General features: G+C 36.8%; 1 protein-coding gene across 1 annotated transcript in view; it reads left to right on the top strand.

The window, feature by feature from the left end:
* The window catches only part of Tsp2A (tetraspanin 2A), a 64,103-nt gene that overhangs the window by 33,383 nt on the left and 6,643 nt on the right, over positions 1-24,077 (top strand). Inside the window, exons 3-4 of the mRNA XM_069050472.1 lie at positions 16,732-16,908; positions 18,432-18,617. Coding sequence (XP_068906573.1) covers positions 16,732-16,908; positions 18,432-18,617 — 363 coding nt within the window. The remainder of the gene's footprint in view (positions 1-16,731; positions 16,909-18,431; positions 18,618-24,077) is intronic.

Genomic DNA, 24,077 nt, shown 5'->3' with positions numbered 1-24,077 from the left:
GAAGAAAGTTAAGAGTTTAAAAGAGTGGGAGCCACTTGTTGCAATAATAATTTGGCGACGTTAAAAATAGGCGGAGGAGTTGATAGTGGTGTGCAATTCATACATCATGATGTGATTTGGCAGGATTTAAATCCCAGACATTATTTACCGGGCCAGCGATATCAGCCGGAATTATGTGAGATTTACTGCCTTGCAATTTGTTGAGTGTAATTAACATCTAGAGCTGCAGTATATCATTCAAAGTGAAACGGCACTAATTAATCGCATCTTGCTTTAATAGAGTAGGTTTGAGCCCGAGCCGGGTAAAAAGATTTAGAAAGTGGTCGTCGTGAAAGTTGTCGACAAAAGTGTATTGTTCTGTCGTTGGGGGGAAACCCGCGCCCAATACAGGGTTCTTCACTCAGCGGCGGCCGCAGCCGCCACCATAACACGACTCCCCGGGCACATTGTAATCGTCTCTGTCTCTCGTATTTTAATAGACTTCTAACAACTTGATGGCGAAGAATAAATGAATTCCGCCCCAACGACGCCGAACGCGCCGCGATCATACAAACTAACCGGGATTTTATAACGCCAATTTCGCAACCCTTCAAACTAGCCCCGCCGTTCGGATGACTAACAGTTCAGATTCCGGGCCGCAGTCTCCGGAACGCTCCAGATGCAAATAATAAGGGATAATTTGGCAGCGCGACAACCGCCACGCACGCTACAAACGGCCGCCCCCGGGCAATTCCAGTGGCTGAGTTTGCGGAAAACACGGAGATACGCCGTCGAATTTCCACTAGACGGCCAGAAATATTGTAAATTGCTTGGGAATTCTTATCTTGACAAAGCGGAGTTAAGAACACAAAACAACGCTGGAGAAGTTTGTACCCGCCGGATAGAACAAACAAGACAAACGTCTTAGTTGGCGTCGGTTGACTGCTCTCTTATATATATGAAGGGAATTTCTCTCCCTTGCATTAGGTAATACTATGCCAAATATCGGACTTTCCAACCCCTAAATTACCTTGTGTACGAAACAAACAGCTTAACAATATAAAGGCCGACAACACTAACACCAACTAGAAACACACGACATAGTTTCGGACCTCGCCACTCCATTAAAACGTTTTTATTAACAATTCCTGCTCCATTCCTGCAAAAAATCAAACAACTAATTCGCAACAGACCAAATCTGCCACCGTCTACCGCTCACGTCAGCGATTTGTAAACTCCATTGCATAGAATTCTGTTAAAACATGATTTGGTGTCGAGAAAAACTAAAAGGTTCAAAATTAAAAATACAATGCTTCTTTGGTGGTAGCAAAGGTTATTCACCAAATTTCAAAGAATAAAAATTTGAAGAACTTTTCTATTTTGTTCAATAAGCGGTTTTGAAAATCAGATGCGCCACCAATGACGGCGAAATTTATGAGAAAGTATATTGTTTCAAAGGGAACGAAAGAAGAAAATACGTTTGGATATTATTCCAGAAAATATGCACGGTAAAAAGTACAATTTTTTTAGGCGACCACACGAACCACAAAGCAAAAAATATCATTGGAAAAATTACAAATTTATTTTGTTTCTACCTTTTTCAAATAAATAAGATAAATTTATTAATACATATTAACAATTTTGCCGACAAAACTAGAAATTTACTATTTGTGATACACTAATTTACATAACTAATGGTGACAGGACAATTATCATTTTTGTCAGTTTCGTTGCTAACTTACTAAACAGATGGCGCCACGGTCAGCGTCCGAAAAATAGTTACTTTTCGTCCGCTTGTGAGTACGTATAGTTACCGTTTTCATTAAGTGTACCTAAAAAGATCTTAGTTACATTCTGTGACCGAAAAAAATATGAGTACTTCATGGTTATCACTGTCCAGTCCTTTAACCTCAATAAGGAGACTTGATGCTTATCAAATGTAAAACTTTAATAGTTTACAAACAGGGTAAACTAAATTGACTTTTATGGCACCTTTAAAATGCATAAAAATGTATCTAGAGTGGGTAAGGTATGTCTCAGGTGTCATTAATTTTTTATCAAGAGCCTAAAGATAATTGTCACCTTTTTGGCCAGAAAAAAATCATCTAAGTTGTGAACTATGTGTATTTATTAGTTATATTGTGAAGTTATGAATTTGAGTGGTGTCAAAGAGCGATATAATTTTTGTTGTGCAAAACATGCATGATGAGGTTAAAGCTTATGAATGTTCTACAGATGGCATGACCTCGTTGGGTGAAAACACTTCGTCCTCTAACTACAATACAGGACAAGTTTAAAGTTTACGGAAAGCTCCACAATTGGCATGTGACCTGGTTGGCTCGGAATAGCCGAGGCAACGAAACAGTTTGTAATAAGATAGATGATCCCTTTGTGGATGTTTCGTGATTAAAGATTCGCGTTTTTGATGTCGAGATGGTTTTATTGAGGTTGTTGTTGGAGGTTTCATTTTTGCGGGACGTTTAATTGCGTTAATGTCGGGATTTTTATCCTTAATGGTGGTGTTGCGGTTAAAAACGTGGTCGTTTAGATAAGACGAAGTAATTAATAAAGATGAAGAATAGGAGGTAATTAAGGAAATTTCATTTTTAGCAGCGATAGTTCGGTACAAAGGCATTTGCTAAATGGATCCGAGAATGTCTAGAGAACTTTATCTAATAAACTCAAGTAATCAGGGAAGATGTATAAGGAAGTGCTCTCGGTACTGTTTCCTTAACAACATGCCGTTCGGGCAACAATATAAGTGACATACACTCAAGTCGGACATTTGCCACTTCAACATAATTAACTTGTGGTGTTGCGCTATAGTATGCCGATATAGATCGCAACCCCAACTGGGATCATGCACCCTCTCGCCGAGTGTTCGTAGTAATCTAATTTCCCTCAGGCACAAAAAGCTTTTATGATTCTTGAAAAATAACATTAGACGCCCCTAGAAGATTTAAAAACTCTCAAGTGTCCGCATCATTTATGGCATTTTATGTTCTACTTCAGCAGTTTCTACAGAACGTTTTCGGTAATTTTAAATTTATGGGTCGGTTCAATTTAGGCATAATGCCTTCTCATGTTTCATATTACTCCTTGTCCATAACTCATTTTTTTAATGCTGCAAAAATTCAAATGTTCGCCGCCGCCTGCCCCACACACCGATCACATCTCGTTCCATTACAATATTACAGAACCAATCTCTACACAGTTTAATTAAAACAGGAGGAACGATTTCGTGCTTTTTTGCCGAATCCTGAAAAGCTTTCCGAATATATGACGCGGTCAAAAAAACGACAGGAATTTTTGAGGGCGCATTACCAAATTAAAAAATTCTGTCGATTAACGACATTAAAGGATTCATTCCATTCGCTTTTTAAACTCACACCAAACTTGCAATTTTTCATTACTAGATTAACACTAAAACTGACAAACTGATCAAATCTACAATTAACAGCTCTCACTGTCACGATTCAATTATCTCTATATGGCTACACAAAAATTAAATTAGCAGCCTTCAAATTTCACTCTAATTCATCTCCTCGATAACGATGTTACACTTTTATAATTCACTAATTATAATTAATAAATTATGTTACACACAGAATGAGTTTGAAAGTCGTAAAGTAATCTCGTAAAGTTACATGTTTCGCTCGAAAGGAAAAATTCTTCCTCTCCAGAGTTTTGCACGAAGTTGAAATATGGCCTTATGCTCTTGACAACCCAAAATACCTTGTTAATTTCTGAAAAAAAAACAGCAAAAGCAAACAGATGATTTTGGGAATCAATGGATTAGAAATTAATTTAAGGATGAAACAATAATTGTATTTTTAGGTTACTGGCGGAAATTTTTCTTAGGAGGATTATGTTTATTGTTTATGTGTCTTTCCCTAGTTGGAATGAAACAAATAGAAATGTAAACGAAACAGTGGGGAGGCTAAACAGGATCAATTACGTCTACAAATGCCATATCTGAGTTTAATTAAATGCTTCCACAACCGCAATAACGTTTACCTACCTAAAATCTGTATCGGTTACCATTAATTAAGATGAATCTTTGCTGTTGCATAGGTACGTAGACTTAATAGATTCGGTAGTTTTGGGTCAGCGAGAGCTTTAATTAAGTCGCTATTTAGTTTAGTAATTATCTTTAAGCTCGCCCTCGCTTTTGCACGGTCCAGTAGACATCGGATAATTAGATTTCCAAAAATGTTCCTTTCATTAGTTTCCCGGTAAACAGCTCGAGCACATCAAAAAGGAGAGTTTGAAAGAGCTTTTTTGTGTTGGTCAGATTGGAAATTGTTGACATTGGAATTATTGTGAAGGGGCGCATTTTGTATCAAGAGTCCCGATATAACGTTTAATACCGAGCGAGTCGAGTACAGGTTTAAAATCCATCCATAATCCTAAAACTATAATTAAAAGCCTTAGGATGATTAAATTGCCAAAGACGATTATAATAATTTCCAGGGGCCAGGTTGGGTATTAGGGCGAGGGAACCACGACTGCTTTCCACCACTCTCAACATCAACCATTTAATTGCGACCGCCGTTTTCAAAGCGGTCCTAAACTTCAAAGTGAAAAACATTTCAGCTTAATCGATTTCTCCTGACGCCTCGCCACTTAAAGTTCTCTCCACTGGCAGGTTCAGGACTTGCGCTCAGAGTGCCATTATTTGCCGACATCCGCCGTGTGTATTTAACAAAACAAATCACTATTGAGTTGTTAAACTTCTCAAATCGGTATTGTCTCAACAACTCCATTAAACACTCGCGGCGAGTGTTATTTATTCGAGGTGTTGGGAAAAATTCGCCGTAATTTCATTACTCTAATATAACTTTAAATAAAGTAAAAACTCCGCGGAGTTGAGCCATAAACAGTGCCAGATCCTCAGTTGAGACGTAACTAATGGTCCCGGAATATCGATTCCGGGCTCTTCTTTTTATTTAAAGCGTCGACCGCAACTTTGCGGCAATGAATTAAAAACAAAATAAGTCCGGAATTAGTTGGAGGGCGAGAGCTTCTTCCATTAGGTAACAGTTTTCACATTTCGCCATAACTATCCAACTGGTTAGAGACACAATGCTATTACCTCGCTCTGTAACGACGCCGCCTTCCATATCAACTGTCTCGTGACCTCTTGCATTAGGCCTTCAATGCAACCATCATCCTGCTTCTCGTTTACTATTATTTGAAATTCCCTGTTGCCCCTCTGATAGCGCACAATTACACTCGACTAAATGTTATTGTCGTTTGTTATCTTGAGAAATGGGAATTTGATGACTGCAATTAGAGCACAGCCAACGGAAGTATCTTGGTTTGGCCGACACGCCCATCAACCTTATTTTTCTCGGAGAAAATTTATACAATTATGCGCTGAAGGGTTTGCAATAAACGTTTCATCACACGAAATTTAACGAGTTATTTTTATCAAGTGATACGTCGAGGTAAATTTATTTAATTTATTCTTCACATGTTCATTATTATGCAAATTAAATTCAATTTCATTCCACAGTATTATACCCTTCGCGTGTTCATTATCTTTGATTTTATCACGACCACGTTAAAAAATAAACAAACTACTGACACAAGCCTTACCATTATGACAAATTAACAAGGGTTTAAAGGGCTCGGCCTTGCAATAAAATCACTCTAACATTTACAACAAAATCTCCGCGAAAATATTTTTATCGCAACACATTTTTTCCTTTTGTATTTATACTTGCCAAACATTTTCAATTGTCACGCAATGAACTAGAATTTAATGGGGCGTAACCCGGCGCATCCACCATAATTCGATTCCGACACGGAATTCGCGCTTGACAAACGCGATAAAATATTGATAACATTTTAAAACAATATTGCGTTTCGGTTGCAAAAATACAAAAATAGACAAGAGTTTTTAAGTGCGTCAAAGCCGGGCGCGTTGTAGGTGGGAAACTAGATTCTGAATAATGAAACTCGGTCAATTTGCTCCTACATAACATTTCTCTCGCAAATCTGTTCGTCCTTTAATATCGTGAGGCGAGGCGATTCCAGCTTGCCATCTAACTGTTATAAGCCTGAACCGTTCTTGTAACTTTGTCGCATTCGACAACCGATGGCCACGTAGGGCTTCCTCCGGTTAGAAGAGGTAATAATCTGATGAAGCTAGGCCTAGCTTATGTAGAAAATGAACGGGAACTTTAAACTTTAGTTGCTGGAGTTTAGTGGCGGTTAGACAAAGGCGAACATTTTCGTGAAGCAATAGTCCTCCTTCGTAAAATCCTCCTGAGCACATTACAACATTTAGAGAGTATTTTACACAAATTATGATATCCTGCAGCTCGTAAAAATTACACCGTAATTCGTATTTCTTCTAAAAATATACATCATTATTATCCGAATTGTCGAAGCTACCTGATACAAATTTTAAGAGAATTATTTATTTAAGCTTGCTGGACGTATTATTTTCTATCTCTGCACTCATTGATTAACTGAAAAATTTATGTCCTCGTCTGAGGAAGTAAAATTAAGACGTTTAATAAAATAAAAATAGAATTAACCTCTTCGCTTATAACAGTAGTAGAAATATGTGGCCTGAATTCAGTTAAATACTTTATGACTAGTTTTAAAGTTGTTTCGATAATTTTCCATTTGTTTAATTTTATAAATTAAAAAACCTGTTTGTAACTTGAACTTCCCATTTCGATTAACACGATAATTAACATTAACAGCCAGTAGCAAATTTGGTATCGATTGGTCAAATGATGTCCTGAGGGATAGAATTCAATATTCAAGTAATACTTGTTAGTTATTTTGCTTCTGTTAATTTGTGTATGATAAACAGTCGGCTGCCAATTTTCTAAATAAAACAATCAAATAGTTGCCAGTTAAATTGTGAAATTGGAAGTGCACTCGATTAGTAATTCGAAATGAATAAGTTTTGGTATTGCTCATGATGTTAATTAAAAATAACAGAAGCTAAGTAAAGTAGGAGTAATTAATTTATAAAAGGGCAGTTCTCAGAAACAAGCCCATTTTTTTAACTACCTACGTAATTCCATACCTGGTATTTCTTGGAAGTAATTTCTTAACGTGAAATAATTGAAATGATTTTTTTTTAAATTTTTGTTAAATGTTTAGAATCATATTACTCCCCAGTTTTTATGGTTTTAAATTGCCCAATCCAATTACCACAATTAATTAACAAAAGCAATTCAGTTTATTGAACATGAATAAAAGGGGAATGAATAAGTTCCAGCTTCAATAAACAAAAGAGGTTGCTAATTTATTTCAAAAATTATAATACAAGTTCTTAGGTTGATTAAAGCGAGTGTTCGTGAAACGCTGCAAGATTTTACTTTTAAAAACATTTTTTTAATAATTAATAAAAGTGAACTGAAAATACAGGGTCGAATAGGTGTAGAAACAATTTTGAGATCCTGACAACTCCAGCAAATTTTCGCAAACCACCAGAAAGATGGAATTGGTGCGATTCATTTATGAAACCCGTAGCATTTGTTGCTTCTGTAATTTCAGATTCTTCTACAGAAAATTTGTTTTCGACGTCCAACCTTTACAATAAACAAACTTGTCTACTCTAGTCAGAAAGATTTTAATTTTCATATCAGCTTTTTTTGCTTGGGAGAGAATAAATTGACAAAAAGGACCGAGAGCTTCAGCGTGAGTGCTTTTTGTAAAAAAATGTTTGAGTGGAATTGCTTGCCAACAACTAATACGAATATAAAAATATTAAAACCTTGCCAGACAAGAGTTGAACTTGAGTAATCTCTGGTAGGAGAATTAAACGAACAGATAATAAGAAACACAGTAAATACATGCATAAACATACGCATCTATTTAAAACTGTCATTAATTGTTTTTGAAAGTTACGTCCTTTTTTGCAGTGTAAGAAATATTTTGTAACTTTCTATTGGTGCATGTAATCTTGTTTCTTTAACCTAATTGGATAGTTATTAGGTTAATCATCTTCATCAATTTTCACGGTTGTCAAAGAATTTTTTCAGACTACTACTAATTTTAAAATTAATGAATGTCTATTAAAATGTCAATAAATTACGTTTAAAAACAACTTTTTTAATTATAGCACTTTATTAATTCCATAATGATGACAGTTTTGCTGTCGAAAGACGCGGCAGTTTTAGTTTTTAATAGAGTGTATTTCGTAAGGAAATTAATAAAGTGTTATAGTTGTGGACACCAAGTGGTTCATTAAATTTTCATTTGAACTACTTTTTCCTTTTTAATCTTACTTGAGTCGTGAAAAAAATCCACCTCGAGCGAGAATGCTATTTGTCTCTCGATGCTTTGCTTTAGGAAAAATCATGTATTTTTCTCTTTAGATATTAATGCACCGTATGGTGCAAAAGCAAAGCCATGACTATCGTGGTTCAGTTGGCTGCGCTATTATTTAAACAAATATTGTTGGTCTGGATTTATTTCTCGAAAAGCTCAAGCTCCGGGATATTTTCAAAAGAAATCTTTTTACTTGAAGCCATTTGGTGTTTGTATCACATTAAAATTAATTCTGTCTTTGTTAGGCAAAAAGCAAGCAACTAACACAATAATTATTGCTAATAGCACTTAATGTAAGTAATATCAGTACGTTTTAGTGATAAATGCATGCGTAGCAAATTGCATCGCAGTAATATTGTAATTTAAAGGTAGTAAATTAATTAAAGTGAAGTCCTGCATGTTAAGCGAAATAACGTTGTGTTCAGTTGTTTAGTTATAATTCCGTTGAAATATATGGTGCACTAAAGTAATTATTGTTAAATATGCTGCGCATTGCATCCAGGGATAATAACGTTTGTTGTTAATCAAGGCGACGATTCGAGACGCTATTTTTGCGTCGACTTGTTTACTCACAAAACTATCGAAAAAGTAATAAAGACAGATTAACCATTATGATTAGTTAGAAAAACATAAAATAAACATTTTGTGGGAGATTTCTCTTTAATGCGTGCGAGAGCTTTTAGATAACAACAAAACTTCGTAAACTGTTTATTATTTTTCGGATGGCTTTGTTGAGCTTTTCCTATAAGCTACGCGTTCGTTGCATACCCCAGAGTGACATGCACGCCGCCTCACCATTGCATATTCATGCGAAGCGGAAGACAGCGCCAAAGAGAAAATGTCACGTGCATCAAAGTTTCCACTTCACCAGAACTTGGAGTTATTGAAGGTTAAATTATTTAACAATTCCATTAACGTTTCGGATTTAAAGGAAGTGATTTATTTACGGCCAGGGTGAAACATATTTTCCACTGGAAATAATTAAATGAGTCTCATTTTTCATGTATCTTGTTTAACAATAACATGAAAGGCCAGAACGTGACATTTTAAATAATTCAGCGAAGGATCGAATTGGGTACTGAAAAAATCATGTGAATTAGAAAAATGTTCAGCGTACCTTGTAATGAAGAGAAAGCTTTGTATAAATTAATTATATGGAAAAGAAAGCTTCTCTTGTACCGTTCCGGAAAAAGTGCGTACATCCGGTTCTCTTTCTAGCCGAATAAAGGCAACCTCAGTCAAAATGGGCGACATCCGTAACTAAGTAGACGACCGTATACTTTCCGTGTCTACTTATTTCACGGGAAATATATGAGTTACTTTATTCTTCAAAATAACTAGACGCTTCATGCATACGAATTACGAGCTAAACACGGCTTGTTGAATTTGCTACTTCGCATCCAAACACGAGTTTCATGCCACGTAAACACCAATTTTATTACTTATTGCTTATATTACAGCGCTTTTTTAACTTTAGACTTAGACTTTCTTTATTCCTCTGTTATTAACTCTCGCCAAGTGCTTCTCCATGATGCTTTAACTTAATAAGTAACACTTTTCTCGCAGATTACACCACGCGAGCGTTACATCACAAACATTACAAACTTCGACAGTACTTAGAATCAACAGAACTATCTCATTTTTAGAAGAAGAAAGCGAAATGCTGTGATACGGATTAATCAAAATGCGCGCCATAACGCGACGTAACTGTTGCTATTCTGGATACGAGTTTATCCTAGTAAGATGTTTGAAATAGCTAAAACGCCTTGGATATTGTACCAAGAGGTTTATCTTACGTCTTCAGTAAGAAATACGATGTTTTTCTTGAACAATAATAAAGCAATGAAAGTATTAGTCTTCCTTACTATTTTTAAAGTAAACACTTCAATTTTATTTAATGCTTTAGAAATTGTTGAAACGAACAAAGAGATATACTCGGCAAGTTTTTCGTTTCAAATTAAGCTATAGAAGTTGCCACGACAAAATCAATGATAGGGGAAAACTTCAAGGAGGACGCTTAAAAAATAAATACTAAAATAGTTATTTGTATATTAAGGCCAAAAACTGCGTCTTTTTCGTCCGAGTCTGAGTTTTCTGGCCGAGACGCAGCCGAGGCTTGAAAACAGGCGAGACGCGTCTTGGCAGAGGTGGACATTAAATTTTTTAGGCGACCGCACGAACTACAAAGCAAAAGATATCATCGAAAAAACAAATTACAATTTTATTTAATGTAGCAATCTATTATAATAAGTAATAACATAAGTACATAACATTTTAGTTTTACAATAAGTACAAAAATTTCCGATAATAATGCGGAATCTGGAAAAGTGCTCCGAATGCTTGCAGCGTTTCCACGTTGAATGGCAAGGGAAATCCTCTCGAAAAGGAATATCTTTGATTTTGAATCGCCTAATTCCGCAAATTTATTTTGTATCTACGTTTTTCAAATAGATAAATTTATTAATACGGTTGGCTTCAAAAAAAAAACGAGAACTGTCAGAAAAAGTTCTGCCAGATTTTATTAAATTTTTATAGTTTGAAACGGCCTTTTAGAATTTAGTTTAAAAAACGGCACCTATGTGTCAGAAATACAACTGTCAAACAGACACAAACTGACATAAATTGACAAATTAAATTTCCAATTCACATTACGTCAAATTTCATTTCTCGTTTTTTTTTTAAGCCAACTGTAGATATTAACTATTTTTCATAGTACATATTTGATATCAGCTTCCCAACAAAACTAGAAATTTACTATGTATTTGCAATACAATTACTTATTTAAATAATTTATGGTTATAGGACAATTATCGGTTTTGTCGGTTTCGTTGCTAACTTACTAAACAGAGCAACAGATGGCGCCATGCTCAGCGTCCGAAAAAGTGCGCCCGAAAAAGAGTTACTTTTCGTCCGCTTGTGAGTACGTAAAATTACCGTTTTCATTAAAGGTACCTAAAAAAAAATATTATAAAGGCTTCCGAGCTGGATCTATAGGTTTTGCACGAATTAACAATAAGCAATTTGTGTTGATGTGTCACTGCAGAAGTCGCTTGTAAAATAGACTGTTCCGAGGATTATGTTCATATCTTGAAAAAATATGTAAACAACATCTTCAAGTATCTCTTTAAAAGCTCCATTGCGGAACTCTAAAAATATCTGGTATTTTTTCTATTAAGAAGCATTTATTTCGTTTTACTGTGCAAAGTTTTCAGTTCTACATATATTAAGCACAAAAATCTTTCCAAAATGTGATTGTCACCTTGATAGGTCAAGGATGAAAATCCTCTAAGGGAATTCTGTTACATATTTAGATTCGCTGATTATAATTGTGTATCTTGCAGACTTCGAGGTCTTCTTGCTCTTACTGTTGATTATGTTTAGCAAAGTCTGGGATAACCTGCTGACTATCTATAGCGCAAAGTATGTTGATGTTGGTAACTTTGCACGTAAGAAATGTCTGTAATCTAAAACTCATAATTATGTATTAAACAACTAAGTGGGATGTAATGTTTCTAGTACTTCAAAGCTGGTGGTGATTACCATACAAAGAAGATGTGGCGTTTTGTGTAAATGTAAAGTTTTCAAATCTTAGTTTCTTGATGTAGTAGCAATAAGTCTTGAATTAGTGAGTTTTAAGGAAAATGATGATTTACGTTGGGAATTGCAAAGGCAGCAGAATCAGATTTGATCGTCTTGTATTTTACCGTGTAAGGAGAATCATCAACAAGTTGTTGACCTAGAAAAACTGTGAAAGTGCACTAGTAATTGTGTGCAGTGAAAGAGAAAAGAATTTGCAATAGATCTGCATCTGCAATTCCCTGGTGGAAACAGTTTTCTAATAAATGATGGTTTGAAAGTGTGGGCCGTATCTTGGGGATGGTTCCATTAGAAGAATTTGCCGGTTCCGCCTCTGTCATCGTTTAGTCTCTCATATTCATTTGTTGTGTTATACGTTGAGTGTGCAGAGGCGTCGGCGATCTTATATAGTTTATGTGTTTACGGTATAGCAAAAGAAACTGTGGCCACATATCTGAGTCTCCAAAATCCCCGGGGATCTGGTCCCGAGGTGTAAACTCGGGGAAGGTTGGATCCCAGGTGCGTCACAGATACCTTAAAGTGGAACCAACGAACTGATCCATTACGTCAGAAATTATCGCGCCTGCAGAAACAGGCGACACCATCTCCGTAGTATAAGGTGATAAATTAGTTCTTCGCCCGAATTCGAATATATTACGACCGCATTGTCGCTACATTAATCCTGACCCAGATGTCGCGCATGTTTTCAGTTACGCATCCTGGGATTGGGGAGGAACGCGTGTTGTCTCAGATGTGCAAGGAATCCGTTGTTAAGGTTTCGAATCGTGGCGGTTGCTATGCGTGTATAATTCGCCTCATTAATTTAATTACGTATTAGAGAAATTCTGATAATGCCTAAAATTGCCCGATTTGCGTTGGCGCCGCATGATTGACTCGCTGCGTCACTGCGTTGTCCTTATCGTCTATTTATATCTACCACTGTCACAGTTAAGACCCTTACCGAGGCCGGGTTGGTCACCCACACTCGACCGTTTTGTTCCATTTTATAATCAGGCTCTAAATTATACACAGCATTTCGCGTTTTGACGTCAACTCTACACCTCACTTCCCAAAAAGTCAACATCCTGTTTTTCACCTAATCCTCATTTCGCAAGTCTGACATTCGCCTTATCGATGTTGCTAACAGAGGTGTGGTGATAAGGTATCTAAAATTAAAAAATATGTCTGTTGATAAAACTAAATTACGAGAGTATCTGAGGTCATTAATCTCATTACAGAAATTAATTGTACTTGTCCTAAGCAACAATTTTAGTCACGTTTAAAGCGTGAACGAAAGTGAACGAATTTCGGTCGGTGCGGCGTCACGTATTTATCGGAAAGTTGGAACCAAACGCGGCACGATCGGAGTCCTAGAACAAAACCGTGAGTAATGCTTTATTTGAATCACCGAGCGCTGTGGCCAAGCGCCTAGCGCGCCACTTTGCATTCTGGAGGTCCCGGGTTCTAACCCCGGTACTGCCTGACCTGGTGTGGGTTTTTTTCAGAGGTTTCCCCATACCATCGCATCGTGGTATGAGCACAGGTCTCATATGACAGATAAGGCGAATGCTGGGTCAGTATCAACCTCTCTCAGTACTTACCACTTTCCTTCCGCACCCATCCTCACCATACCCATCCCGAATCTTCCCGTCAGTGTGGCTGAAAAGGCTCTGAAAGCCTCAATTTAGTTAGTGCAAACGTGAACTTTGTAACTTTCATTATAATTTGAAACGCAACACGCTGTATATGGCGGCGTTAATTAATCGACAATGTATAAACTTCAGCTCTAATCAGACGCGATACTATACAATTTGCTTATTTGGAAATAAATTAAGCTAAACATTTACGGCGGCCAAGCGTACATGTTGTATAGCGAGGGCGGGTGCCTTCATGTTAGCCTCGAGCTGTTCCTGACAATGGCTATATAAATGTGTGCTTGGAGATAGATGGCTATTTGTTCCATCGATCATTTTGATCAGTCTGGACCTGATCCGACCAGCTCATAGCTGCGAACGGATATTGACTCACCCTGTATGATTTATAGGACCTTTAAATAGTAACAGTTTAATTTTTACGAAAGTGTAGCATCTGCAGCGATGACATGTCAGGAGGAGGTTCCGTTCCACCTAGTGGGGATGTCTTACAGTCCAATTAGGAAAAAAGTCCCTCATTTATATTCAGCCAACCTACCTGCATCTGAGACAAGAAGATAATTTAAAAATTACATTTAACATAGAACTCTGGCTTCATCTTCAGGCTGGTGAAGTACATTTACAACGTATTGAAATGACAGTACATTTTCATCTGAAGTTGGCATTGCAGTCATGCGATGTGTAAAGCTCGCGTGACCAAGCAAGTGGTGGAGTTTTCCTCTGGGGAAATGTCAACATCTTTTAGAGTAATTGGATCCCGGTCTTCAGTGACCGCGTTACAGCTTTAACGTACTGAAAACTCATTTGGCATATGTCGTTTCGACTCACCTGATACTGTAATCGCCCTGCACAGATTCCCCCGCCCTTATTAAAAGCGAAAGGCTCGAGAAAATTCAGTCGGCTCGAAAAATTTCATCACACATTCGAAATAAACGCGTTCGAGCGCAATTGCTGAAATATGGGGTGCTTAATTAAAATAAAACTTGGACCCCTCATCAAAATAAATAACCTCTGAACTTTAAGCCTCACATAAATTCGGCTAAGAATTCAGGTAACAGCAAAATAATTAAAAAATCTTCAGGGGCATAAATTTCCATCATCATAAAACTCGTTTATGACCCCAGTAAAATTTCTTGTAAAGGTCGGATATATCTAACGGTGTCATATCGATCGCAAATAAAAGGGAAGTTCGGTACGTTACCGACGCACTAATTACACAATAAAGTTACTTTATTTCACTTTAATTAAAGCTGGGGTGATATGTCACGGCACGCCTTGATGTAGGTGTGGTTTTATCTTTCGTCTACGGTTTGATATCAAGGTCTGACCAACGTGATTTAATAATATTTCCAGACACACGAATTTGTTTAGAGGGTACAAGTCGACGATAGTTATTAACGTAATTAATTAGGAAGCAAATGGAACAAAGCCGGCGCTCGCTGAAAACCAATAGCATTTCCCTATTTATCTGCATGAAATTAAGGTCTACACGTAACAGATACCGCACAACGCGAATAATTAAATTTTAGCCTCGAAATATTCTATTTTCAGTAATGGAAGATCTATCTTTGATCTCATAAGAACGCAACGTACGCTTCATTAATTTAACGCAACACTATTATTGTCGGAAATTTTAAACTATTCAAAACATGTACAGAGTGATCAACAAGGAAACAAATCAAGAGTGCTACTTTGTTTTATCGAAACGTCTATCTTAGCTTAATCGTACACATATGTATACTTGCTATACACAGTCGTTTTATTGGTTGCCTACCTCTCAAAGGATTTATTATTAATTGATTAATTATAAAAATTAATGCTTTATCTTCAATGGTAAAACTCATTTTACCAGTTATTCTGGGATAATTGTTACAATGACAAGAAACGTCCGTAAACTTTCCCGATATCGAAAACTTTTTTTCAAAGTTAAAATCAAAACCGCTACTTTAAAACTGATGTTTCGTTGACATTTCACCGAAAAACCTGCTTACCAGTGGCGTCGCATTTGGCAATAAAGCTGGTAAATCAACCATTCTTACGGACGAAAATGTTGCTCTTGTTTCTTTTATAAATTTTCTCTATTATCAGATAATAATAATAAAATGCACAATTATAATTCCAACGTCTAAAATTTATGCGTTTGAGACCACAAATTGTCTACGCCCATGCATTGGACGCTTATTTCCATAGGATTCCGCTACGACATAACCGATAATTTGCAACGCCTGCTCTGATTTGTTTTCTTTTTGGTCTTTTTATAATAAGAAATAATGTGCTTCATTCTGATTCTTCTGCTTTCAGAAATATTCCAGGAAACAATTATTTTTGAGACGTATTTAATACAATTTCTTATCAACCAGTTGATCTGTTTAAATAAAATAATGAAAAGAAGACAAATTTCATTTTATGTAGTTAAGACATTGTTGCGATTCATTCATGTAATTTTTTCCTCTATTTTTGAAAAACCTTTGCTAGAGACTTTGAAAGTTGTGTTTGGAACTAGTACGAGTACATTATATCTCAGTAAAGAACCATAATAAAAAACAGTTTTAAGAATCCAAATGAGTTTGACAAATTTTGGAAAATGGAAAACACCTTTTTTGAAAATTTCTCATGGAAAGCGACTAAACATGTGTTTAGATTGTTTGGCTTCTTATTATTTTAATCTTTATTTATTATGCTAAGTACTAAATATTTAGACCTTGCAAAGCATTTTTTTTATTTTGTTTTCAACAGGCAAGCAATTCCGGATCATTTTCAAATTTTCTGTTAAGCTTCAGTAACGGTACTTGATAAATAATAATGGTAAATCATAGAACTTAAGAGTGTTTGGCATATTGCTTTCTAAAAATGCCAAAAAGAGTACAAAGATAAAGTAATTGCTGAACCCACATGACGTAATTTAATGTAATGTAAGTTTCATTTCAAAACGAGAATAATATTTCGTGAATATTGAGCTTCGCAATTTTGAAATGATAAAGAGTGAATTTTATTGACACTGGACAAAACCGATATACAAATTTTTGATCAAAAAAGGTATTAAACCGCTATCCAATATGTTTGAAATTTATTTAGGCTTTTAAATAAAGTAGGGACATAGATTTGTTAGAAATTTTATCTGCGTCATAAAACCTATTCTTCCTTGTCGCATATCTGCCAAGGTCCAAGCAAAGTTATAATAATTTGAAGAGTTGTAAGTTATATGTTATTATCTTTGTTACAGTACATCGGGACTCAAGTGGTCGCTTTTATATTTGGATTGGCCGGTTCAGCTGTTCTCTTGGATAATAGCGCGAGAGACTCCCATTTTCAACCAAGGATCAGAGAAAGTATGCGACGCCTTATCATAAATGCCCATCATGAACCATCAAGACAGACCCTCGCCATGATCCAAGAAGGAGTAAGTAACCCGATTGTGTATATTTATTCAGGAGTATCAGTGCCGATAGGGTCGGTTAAGCTCGAATGTGTCTTTGTGGACACAACTACCAATTAAAGAGTGTCTGTTTTTAAAAGGTGAACTTGGAGATCGTAAGTGAACTTCATTTAGCTTCTCTCAGGGTTTTAGGTAGAGCAAACAAGGTCTTCCGGTATATCACACACTGTCAGAAGCCTAAGCCGTAGATAAATATTGGTTCTTGTCGGATATTGTGACAGGGATGGTAAAGCTGTTTTTTGTGTGTGTGTTTGAAAAAAGGAATTCCGCTCAAGTCTTCCAATACAAATATCGTCGTTATTATAACGCACTTGCTTGCTTTAAGGTTTAAATTTCGGTTGGCTTGAGTAAGGATTCTCAAATAAAACGTTGCAGAGAATTTATACACCGGCATCTTATTTACATCCTCTTACGTTTCCATATTTCTTCAGAAATTTTTCTCTTTACTTTAATTTAATGTAAATAAAACGCTAACACAGCCAGACATGTAGCGTTTCCGCGAGGGCAAACATCATAATTAACTTAATAATATTAAAGCCGCGACGAGACCCATTCATCTGATTTTTTTTCACTTGGACTTTCTGTCAAAAGCATTTTCGTGAGACTCTTCACTCCAGATTGTTATAATAAATATTGACGGTAACTTGAAGGATTACTGGAAATTCTTCTTCGTGTAAACGTCACCATGAAATAATCATGAAAAATGTCGGCGGGGCTGGGGTCTCGTGAATTTATTACGGTGGGAATATTTGAGATTCTGATAAAGACACTTGCCACAGTTTCCGCGAGAATTTCCACTCATTAGCTTCTGCTTGGTTATGCTCTGTTTGAGGTAATATGTTCAATTACGTACCTAATGTGTAAACAAGGACCACTAAATAAATATTACCCCAGAGAGGAAACCTGCATCTAAATCTCAATTTGCTGAATAACCACCGGAATATACATTATCCACGTGTACATTTTACACTGCAGCCGCAAAATTGACGCCCAAGACTCAGTTAACACTGTCAAACGTGACGAATTTCTGCATTTCCGGTCGATCTTATTTTGAAAAAATTCTGGCGTAAACGCGAGCACTTTTGCGAGATTGTAAAGTAGTGAACGACGACACGAATCAGCAAATGGTCTGCACAAAGTGTCTGGATAGATTTATTTAATGTCGAGAGTTTGTCGATACGTTTTTTCGTCTCTCTTGTACCGACTCGGCAAATGCTCGATTCAATATCGTCTCTTAAGGTTATTACCTTTCCAATCAGTGTTCAAGTTGGGCTTGATGAGGTTTAAATTGCATTAGAATACCTATTTTGGGGGAGCAGACAACGTTATGGCTGCTAATTGAAAAAAAGCAATATCCATACATCAGCGCTCCGCTGATAACTTTCCGCGCTGTTAAAGACTAAGGGTTGTGTGGCAAAAATGGAGAGATTTTGAAATAGCGAGTGCGAAAATATATATGAATCGCTGCAATTTAAACTTGTTGACAGATCACCTGCTGCGGTGCTGACGGTGCAAGCGATTACTTGAACTTGAAGCAACCCCTTCCGAACGAGTGCAGGGACAGCGTCACCGGAAACCCCTTCTATCACGGATGCGTCGACGAACTCACCTGGTTCTTCGAGCAAAAGTGCGCCTGGGTGGCGGGACTTGCCATGACAGTTTGCTTCTTCCACGTAAGTACCATGTTAATCACCTGACGGAAAAATTTATCTCGAAGAACGATTTCTTTGTTGGCCCCGGATTTATGTTCCCTTTTATCTGTGAACTACACAATCCTTTGCAAACTTTATATACTTCCAGTGATTAATTGGCTGGGATTAAGAATTGTCCTGGAACTATTCTGTGTAGAGGCGAGAGACTTGTTGAGAATTCGAATATATGTTTATTTTGGAAAAAATCCTATCAGTCCTTCTACGTCCGTCCCTGCTTTGCGAACCGGAGTTAAATCGTCGAGGAGAGAGACGGTTGGATTTTCCGAACGAAAACCAACGCGGAAACTTTATTGATCTGTGCCTGTATTCGTGTTAAACATACACGTAGTTACATGTTAATTTCTCCGAGCTTTAATCTCCTCTTTAATCTCAAACGAGCTTTTTTCAAGAACGAACTTTATAATTATTGGCGTTACTCTATTCACTTGTTATTAGCGTAGTAATTACAAGAGCTAAATGTCATAATTTATCTACAACCAATTTGCCAGTTAATTGTCCAACAAGTTCCAATTAACGGCAAATTAAGAATAATAATGGGAAAGCTGGGACTGGTGCGATTATTATTTAACCCACGCACAGTAAGCTCGGCCAACAATTTTGCAAAGACCAAACGGTTTATCTGTTTATCATTTGGTGGGTAATAGTAATGATATCATAATTATTAATACAGATTGGCATCTAATGGCACAACGTCGGAATGGCACTGTCAGACGATCCATTAGTTGGATATCACAGAATAACGATAAAATAATAACGGCAATGAGTTTCGATTATCTGTGGAGTAATTTGTCCGGAAATAAATCGGTTAGTGTAGTTGAGGTGCACAGACACAGGCGCAAAAGAATGGATTGTTAAAATTTCATGGTTTGTTCCTGAAAAGAACCCGAACGTGTGTGACGAAAGTGGGCGGTCCCGAGGGTATAAAAGTGGCTGGTAAATTTAAACGAGATGCGTGATAAGGGATTTAAATAACCGCCAAACCACAACATGTTTAACAGCGAAGTTTCGGATACAACAATCGACAAATTACGGTGATGGCCGTTAACAATAGAAGAGTGCGACTTTTTATCCCCCGATTTAATTGGTTTCAGGGCGACTTCTTTCATTTCAGGCTGTTTATTACTGATATCACCGGCATTCAGACAAATAGACAACTATTTGCTACCAGAGGTCGTAAAATTTACGACCACGAAAACATTCGGAATAAGCGATAACTTAAGGTAATATCGCTGGTGCAATATTATTGTCTCGGTTTGCCTCTCGCATTCAATTCATTTCATAAATTTCCCATAATATTGATTTAGTGTCCGACGTCTGTGTAGACAATATCGTCAAGTAATATCCGCCTTGAGCATGGATTCCCTTGATTAAAGCACGTAAGGGATATACATTACAGGATATCCAGAAATCGCTACATTCTGATCTTTTAAGGCATTCCTCCCAAACAATCTTATCGTACGCCGCAAAGAAGCTGCAATACATTTATACCGAACCTCTCATCTCACGTTAATCAAACTAACTTGATTATATTTCCTGTTTGGGCAGGGACCAAGTAATTTATTCCCGATTCCAATTTGCGACGACCGATCAAAGACAACGTCAAAACTTTCAACGTATTTCGATTAACCGATCGACTTTTCATTTAATTCCAATATTATCATCTTGTCAAATCTCAAAAAACATACAACGCGACAACGTTAAATATTAAATATCGAGAAGCTCACACAATGTACCATTTTGGGCATATTAGGCATATCCGGTGTTCATTTAAATTTCTCATCTAAGTTGGCGTTGAAGAATCGATTGTGAACGCACCACGGACTACAGATCACGGATCAGCTGTTTAAACCTAACCTCACTTTTTACGTTCTTTGTGTTTCTACTCTGAAGAGGGACGAGTGGTGCGCTCACAACCGACTCTTCAAGGCCAACTATGAGGATAAATCTAAATGAACTGAGTCTTTCGCTTCAGCTTTTGTAATGTTCTTTTTAAGATAGTTAACTGAAAATGTCTTGTAAGAATTCTTGTCTTATAAAGGTTTTAATCTACTGCGTTCAAGTTTTCAAGATGTTAAAAAATTCTTAAAAAATTTAATGACGATGTAAACTCATGCATAATCATAATCTGTATTTAGGAATTGCAATTGCTGGATCCCTCATCTAGCAATCCAGCTGGATCCAGCGCATTTTTCGACCTGCTAGATCCAACACTAGGTCCTGGATCCAGCGAAACGGATCTGCAAGCAATTAATTTTCAAATATCACCTGCCAAAGATGATATGTTTTTGCAAAAATAGGTAAAGCAAGCGAAGAGCAAAGAAATGAGTTTGACTCTTAACTGCCGTAGTATGATGGAACATTTCTAGTGTAAAAGTTTGCATCTACAAAGCCTTCATAGACATTATGTGCAAGAAAATATCGGCTGCTTATGAGCCGCATTTGTGCAAACTTTTTTTTTTATCATCTTTTGGGTTATTTACCTATTTGTTCATCATTCGCCTCATAATCAAACATGATTTCCTTTTTTCTTCTTTCGAATTTTTGAAAGAACTGGATCTACATCTAATATGTCTACAATTTCCTTTACGGAATTAATTACGCTTTCAAAATTTTCGGGCTCTGTATGTCAAAAAGTTGGACATTTGTTATTTCTTATTTCACTAAAATCGGCAAAAGTGCAAAATAAAATTCAAACTAATGAGTAATCACTAATTAGGCACGAGACGAAGCCGAGTGTTTGAAACCTAGTTTTCGCCATAAGTACATTAATTATCTCAATCTCAAGTGTTAAACCAAACCAAAGTTTACTACCTAAATGTGTAAGAAGTTTTACTGATTTGTACTAACCAGTCTGAATAATTAATGTTTCTTGAGTATTTTTAAAAAATCGTTTCATTAAAAAAAAATCATCCGCGCTGGATCCAGCTGAAATGATGTTGGTCCAGCAAAAATCCAGCTGGATTGAAAACGCAGCTGGATCGCAATCCCTATCGTATTATGACCTGCCTAATAGTTATGTGAGTATCAAAGCACTGTTTGGTAAAAAATTAATTAAAGTGTAATTATTCTATGACGCCACATAAATGCGTAACCGTAAGGGAAATATCTGTTCCGCTCGTTCGTTTTGTTGGTTGTAACTTTCATTTTGTGGCTAATTTTTTATTGAGACCAGAAGAAATAAAACCAGTCTTGATAACGTTTATTGCACATGTTGTGTAATAACTGAGGGTGAATTGATGCACCTAACGGTAATTACATATTTACAGATTAAAAATATTTTAAATTCCAACAGAGCGAACAATGGTCAGATGATTTTAATTATGCTTAATAATAAACACGTCGAATAAAGCACGGAATTCGCACACATCAAATAAATTTTATGAAATGCGAAATTTGAGGGAGCTTTTATCAACGTTCCGTAAAACGCGTCAGGTGCGTCGGTGTGAGCACGTTTTTGCTGTGTTGTGACGTTGGCACATGAGCTTTTCGTAAAAGCTCCTCTACGAGTCCCACTAACACCATTGTTTAATTTAATTGAGTTATAGTGGTTGAGGATGTGTACCGTGTGCGGAATTAGCCAGTCTACGAGATGCAGTGTCGCAAAATATGATGTAAAATCGATGGACCGGTTTCGATGAGGTTTGTCAAAGTTGCCACCGTGTCACTCTTGACGTGGGGTTTTAAGTAGTTAATACGAACGCGGCAGCTACAATTTCATGCAACATGAAATTGATAATGGATGTGAAATTTCCGTAGCGATTAAATAATTTTAATCCGACGCTGCGTTTGAGCGTTTGATTAAATTTTCCTCTTGCATAAATTTGAAAAATAATAATCGGTTATTGCATTAAGTGGAAATGTCACACCTGAGAGATGGCGTCAAGTTATTCTTATTACTTAATTCGTTTCATCTCTTTAAAGCGAGGGAAATATCACCCTTGCGACAAAGAAAGACCGGAGCTACTAAACTTACAAAATAAAGTTCCTAACAAATGGACATCGTTAGCTGGAATGCAAGCTTACATTATTAGCTTTGTTACGAACAAGGCTTGTTCGGCGAACAAAAGCGCGACAATGACACAATAAAAGTAAAAGCGAGCAACTTAAGGTATTTAATAAAAATAATTACGCACTAGTTAATTTGAATACAATTCAGGCGCCGGAAATTCTTGAAGAAAACAACTCATCAAGCAAGGACGAGGCTCCCTCTAATTTGCTTCCGCCCCACATATCCAATACACCTGACGCGAATAACTTGTGAATTTTTATTTTCGCCTAGCACCAAAATGCAATTCCGAACGAAATTACCACCACGAAATTGAAATTCGGTCAGAATTGCAGAAGGAAATTCGGCGCTGTTGCGTGTGGAAATGATAGGTAATGATTCAGTTCTGAGGGACACTTATCAATTTTGCGGTGTCGCAGTGCGTGGATCATTTATTTTTAGCCCTTTCGATCTATTCTGGCGTAAAAATTTGCAGCATGTATGAACAGGTCGGCGTCTATTTTTAGTGTTGCCTTCATTAATGGTTATCTGTTTATCTGCAGCGTACAGCCAGGAAATGCACACCGAGTGGTGCAAAATCGTTCCCAGCTCTCGTGTGAAGAGAAGGCTCAAGAACAAGAGTGCACACATAGCGAAATTTGTACTCTGTTGATTTTGTATTAGTTCAGCGTTCCGTTAAAATGTCTTCAGGCTCTCGTTATGTAATGAAGTGCCGTGAATGAATAATGCATTTAAAGTTACATCAAAAGATTTTTACTGCTGTAGTTCTGCTATAGGCTAATTATTCCATTAGCTATTCCGGATAATACATAGAGCGACGATTTAATCCGTTTAAAGCGTAACTTCATTAAAAAATTGTCCGGGCATCTTGACTAGAAAAATTACTGCGCCCTGTCGACCCAACAGTTGGAATTATGACGCCATTAAAATCGAGAGAGTTGACGACACTAATGTACTCCATGCCGCATAAATTAATTAATTTCAACTAAATTACAATCAAATTGTCTGACACGGTACAATTTATCGACATTTATCGTAACTTAATGAAGACATAAACTCTAGATGTGTTACCAAATGCACGGGAAATTTCCCCCGGGAAAGCACTAGATGTCTGAAAGTTAAGGTGTCTCTGTCGATCTGGGCCTAGACTACGACACAGGTGTTGTTAATATAAATGTACTGTGTCAGCACATCCTTCCCGCTGTCACATACGCAAAGGACTAATGCCTTAATCCTGCTTATTTCATAAAACATGCAGCTAGCCTAAATTATATCTGTCCTAGTTTTGCTTCGCCACTACAACATTCTGAAAGCTGATTTTCATATAAACTGCCTCTCTGCATATGAGATTACAAAAACAACTCCATGAACTTGGCGGCATTCGCAATCTTCCTAACAACTTTCTCAGTTTTTTG

This window comes from Tenebrio molitor, chromosome 6 (assembly GCF_963966145.1).
Source record: "Tenebrio molitor chromosome 6, icTenMoli1.1, whole genome shotgun sequence".
NCBI classification, from domain to species: Eukaryota; Metazoa; Arthropoda; class Insecta; order Coleoptera; family Tenebrionidae; genus Tenebrio; species Tenebrio molitor.
This window is presented reverse-complemented; position numbering and strand designations above follow the sequence as displayed.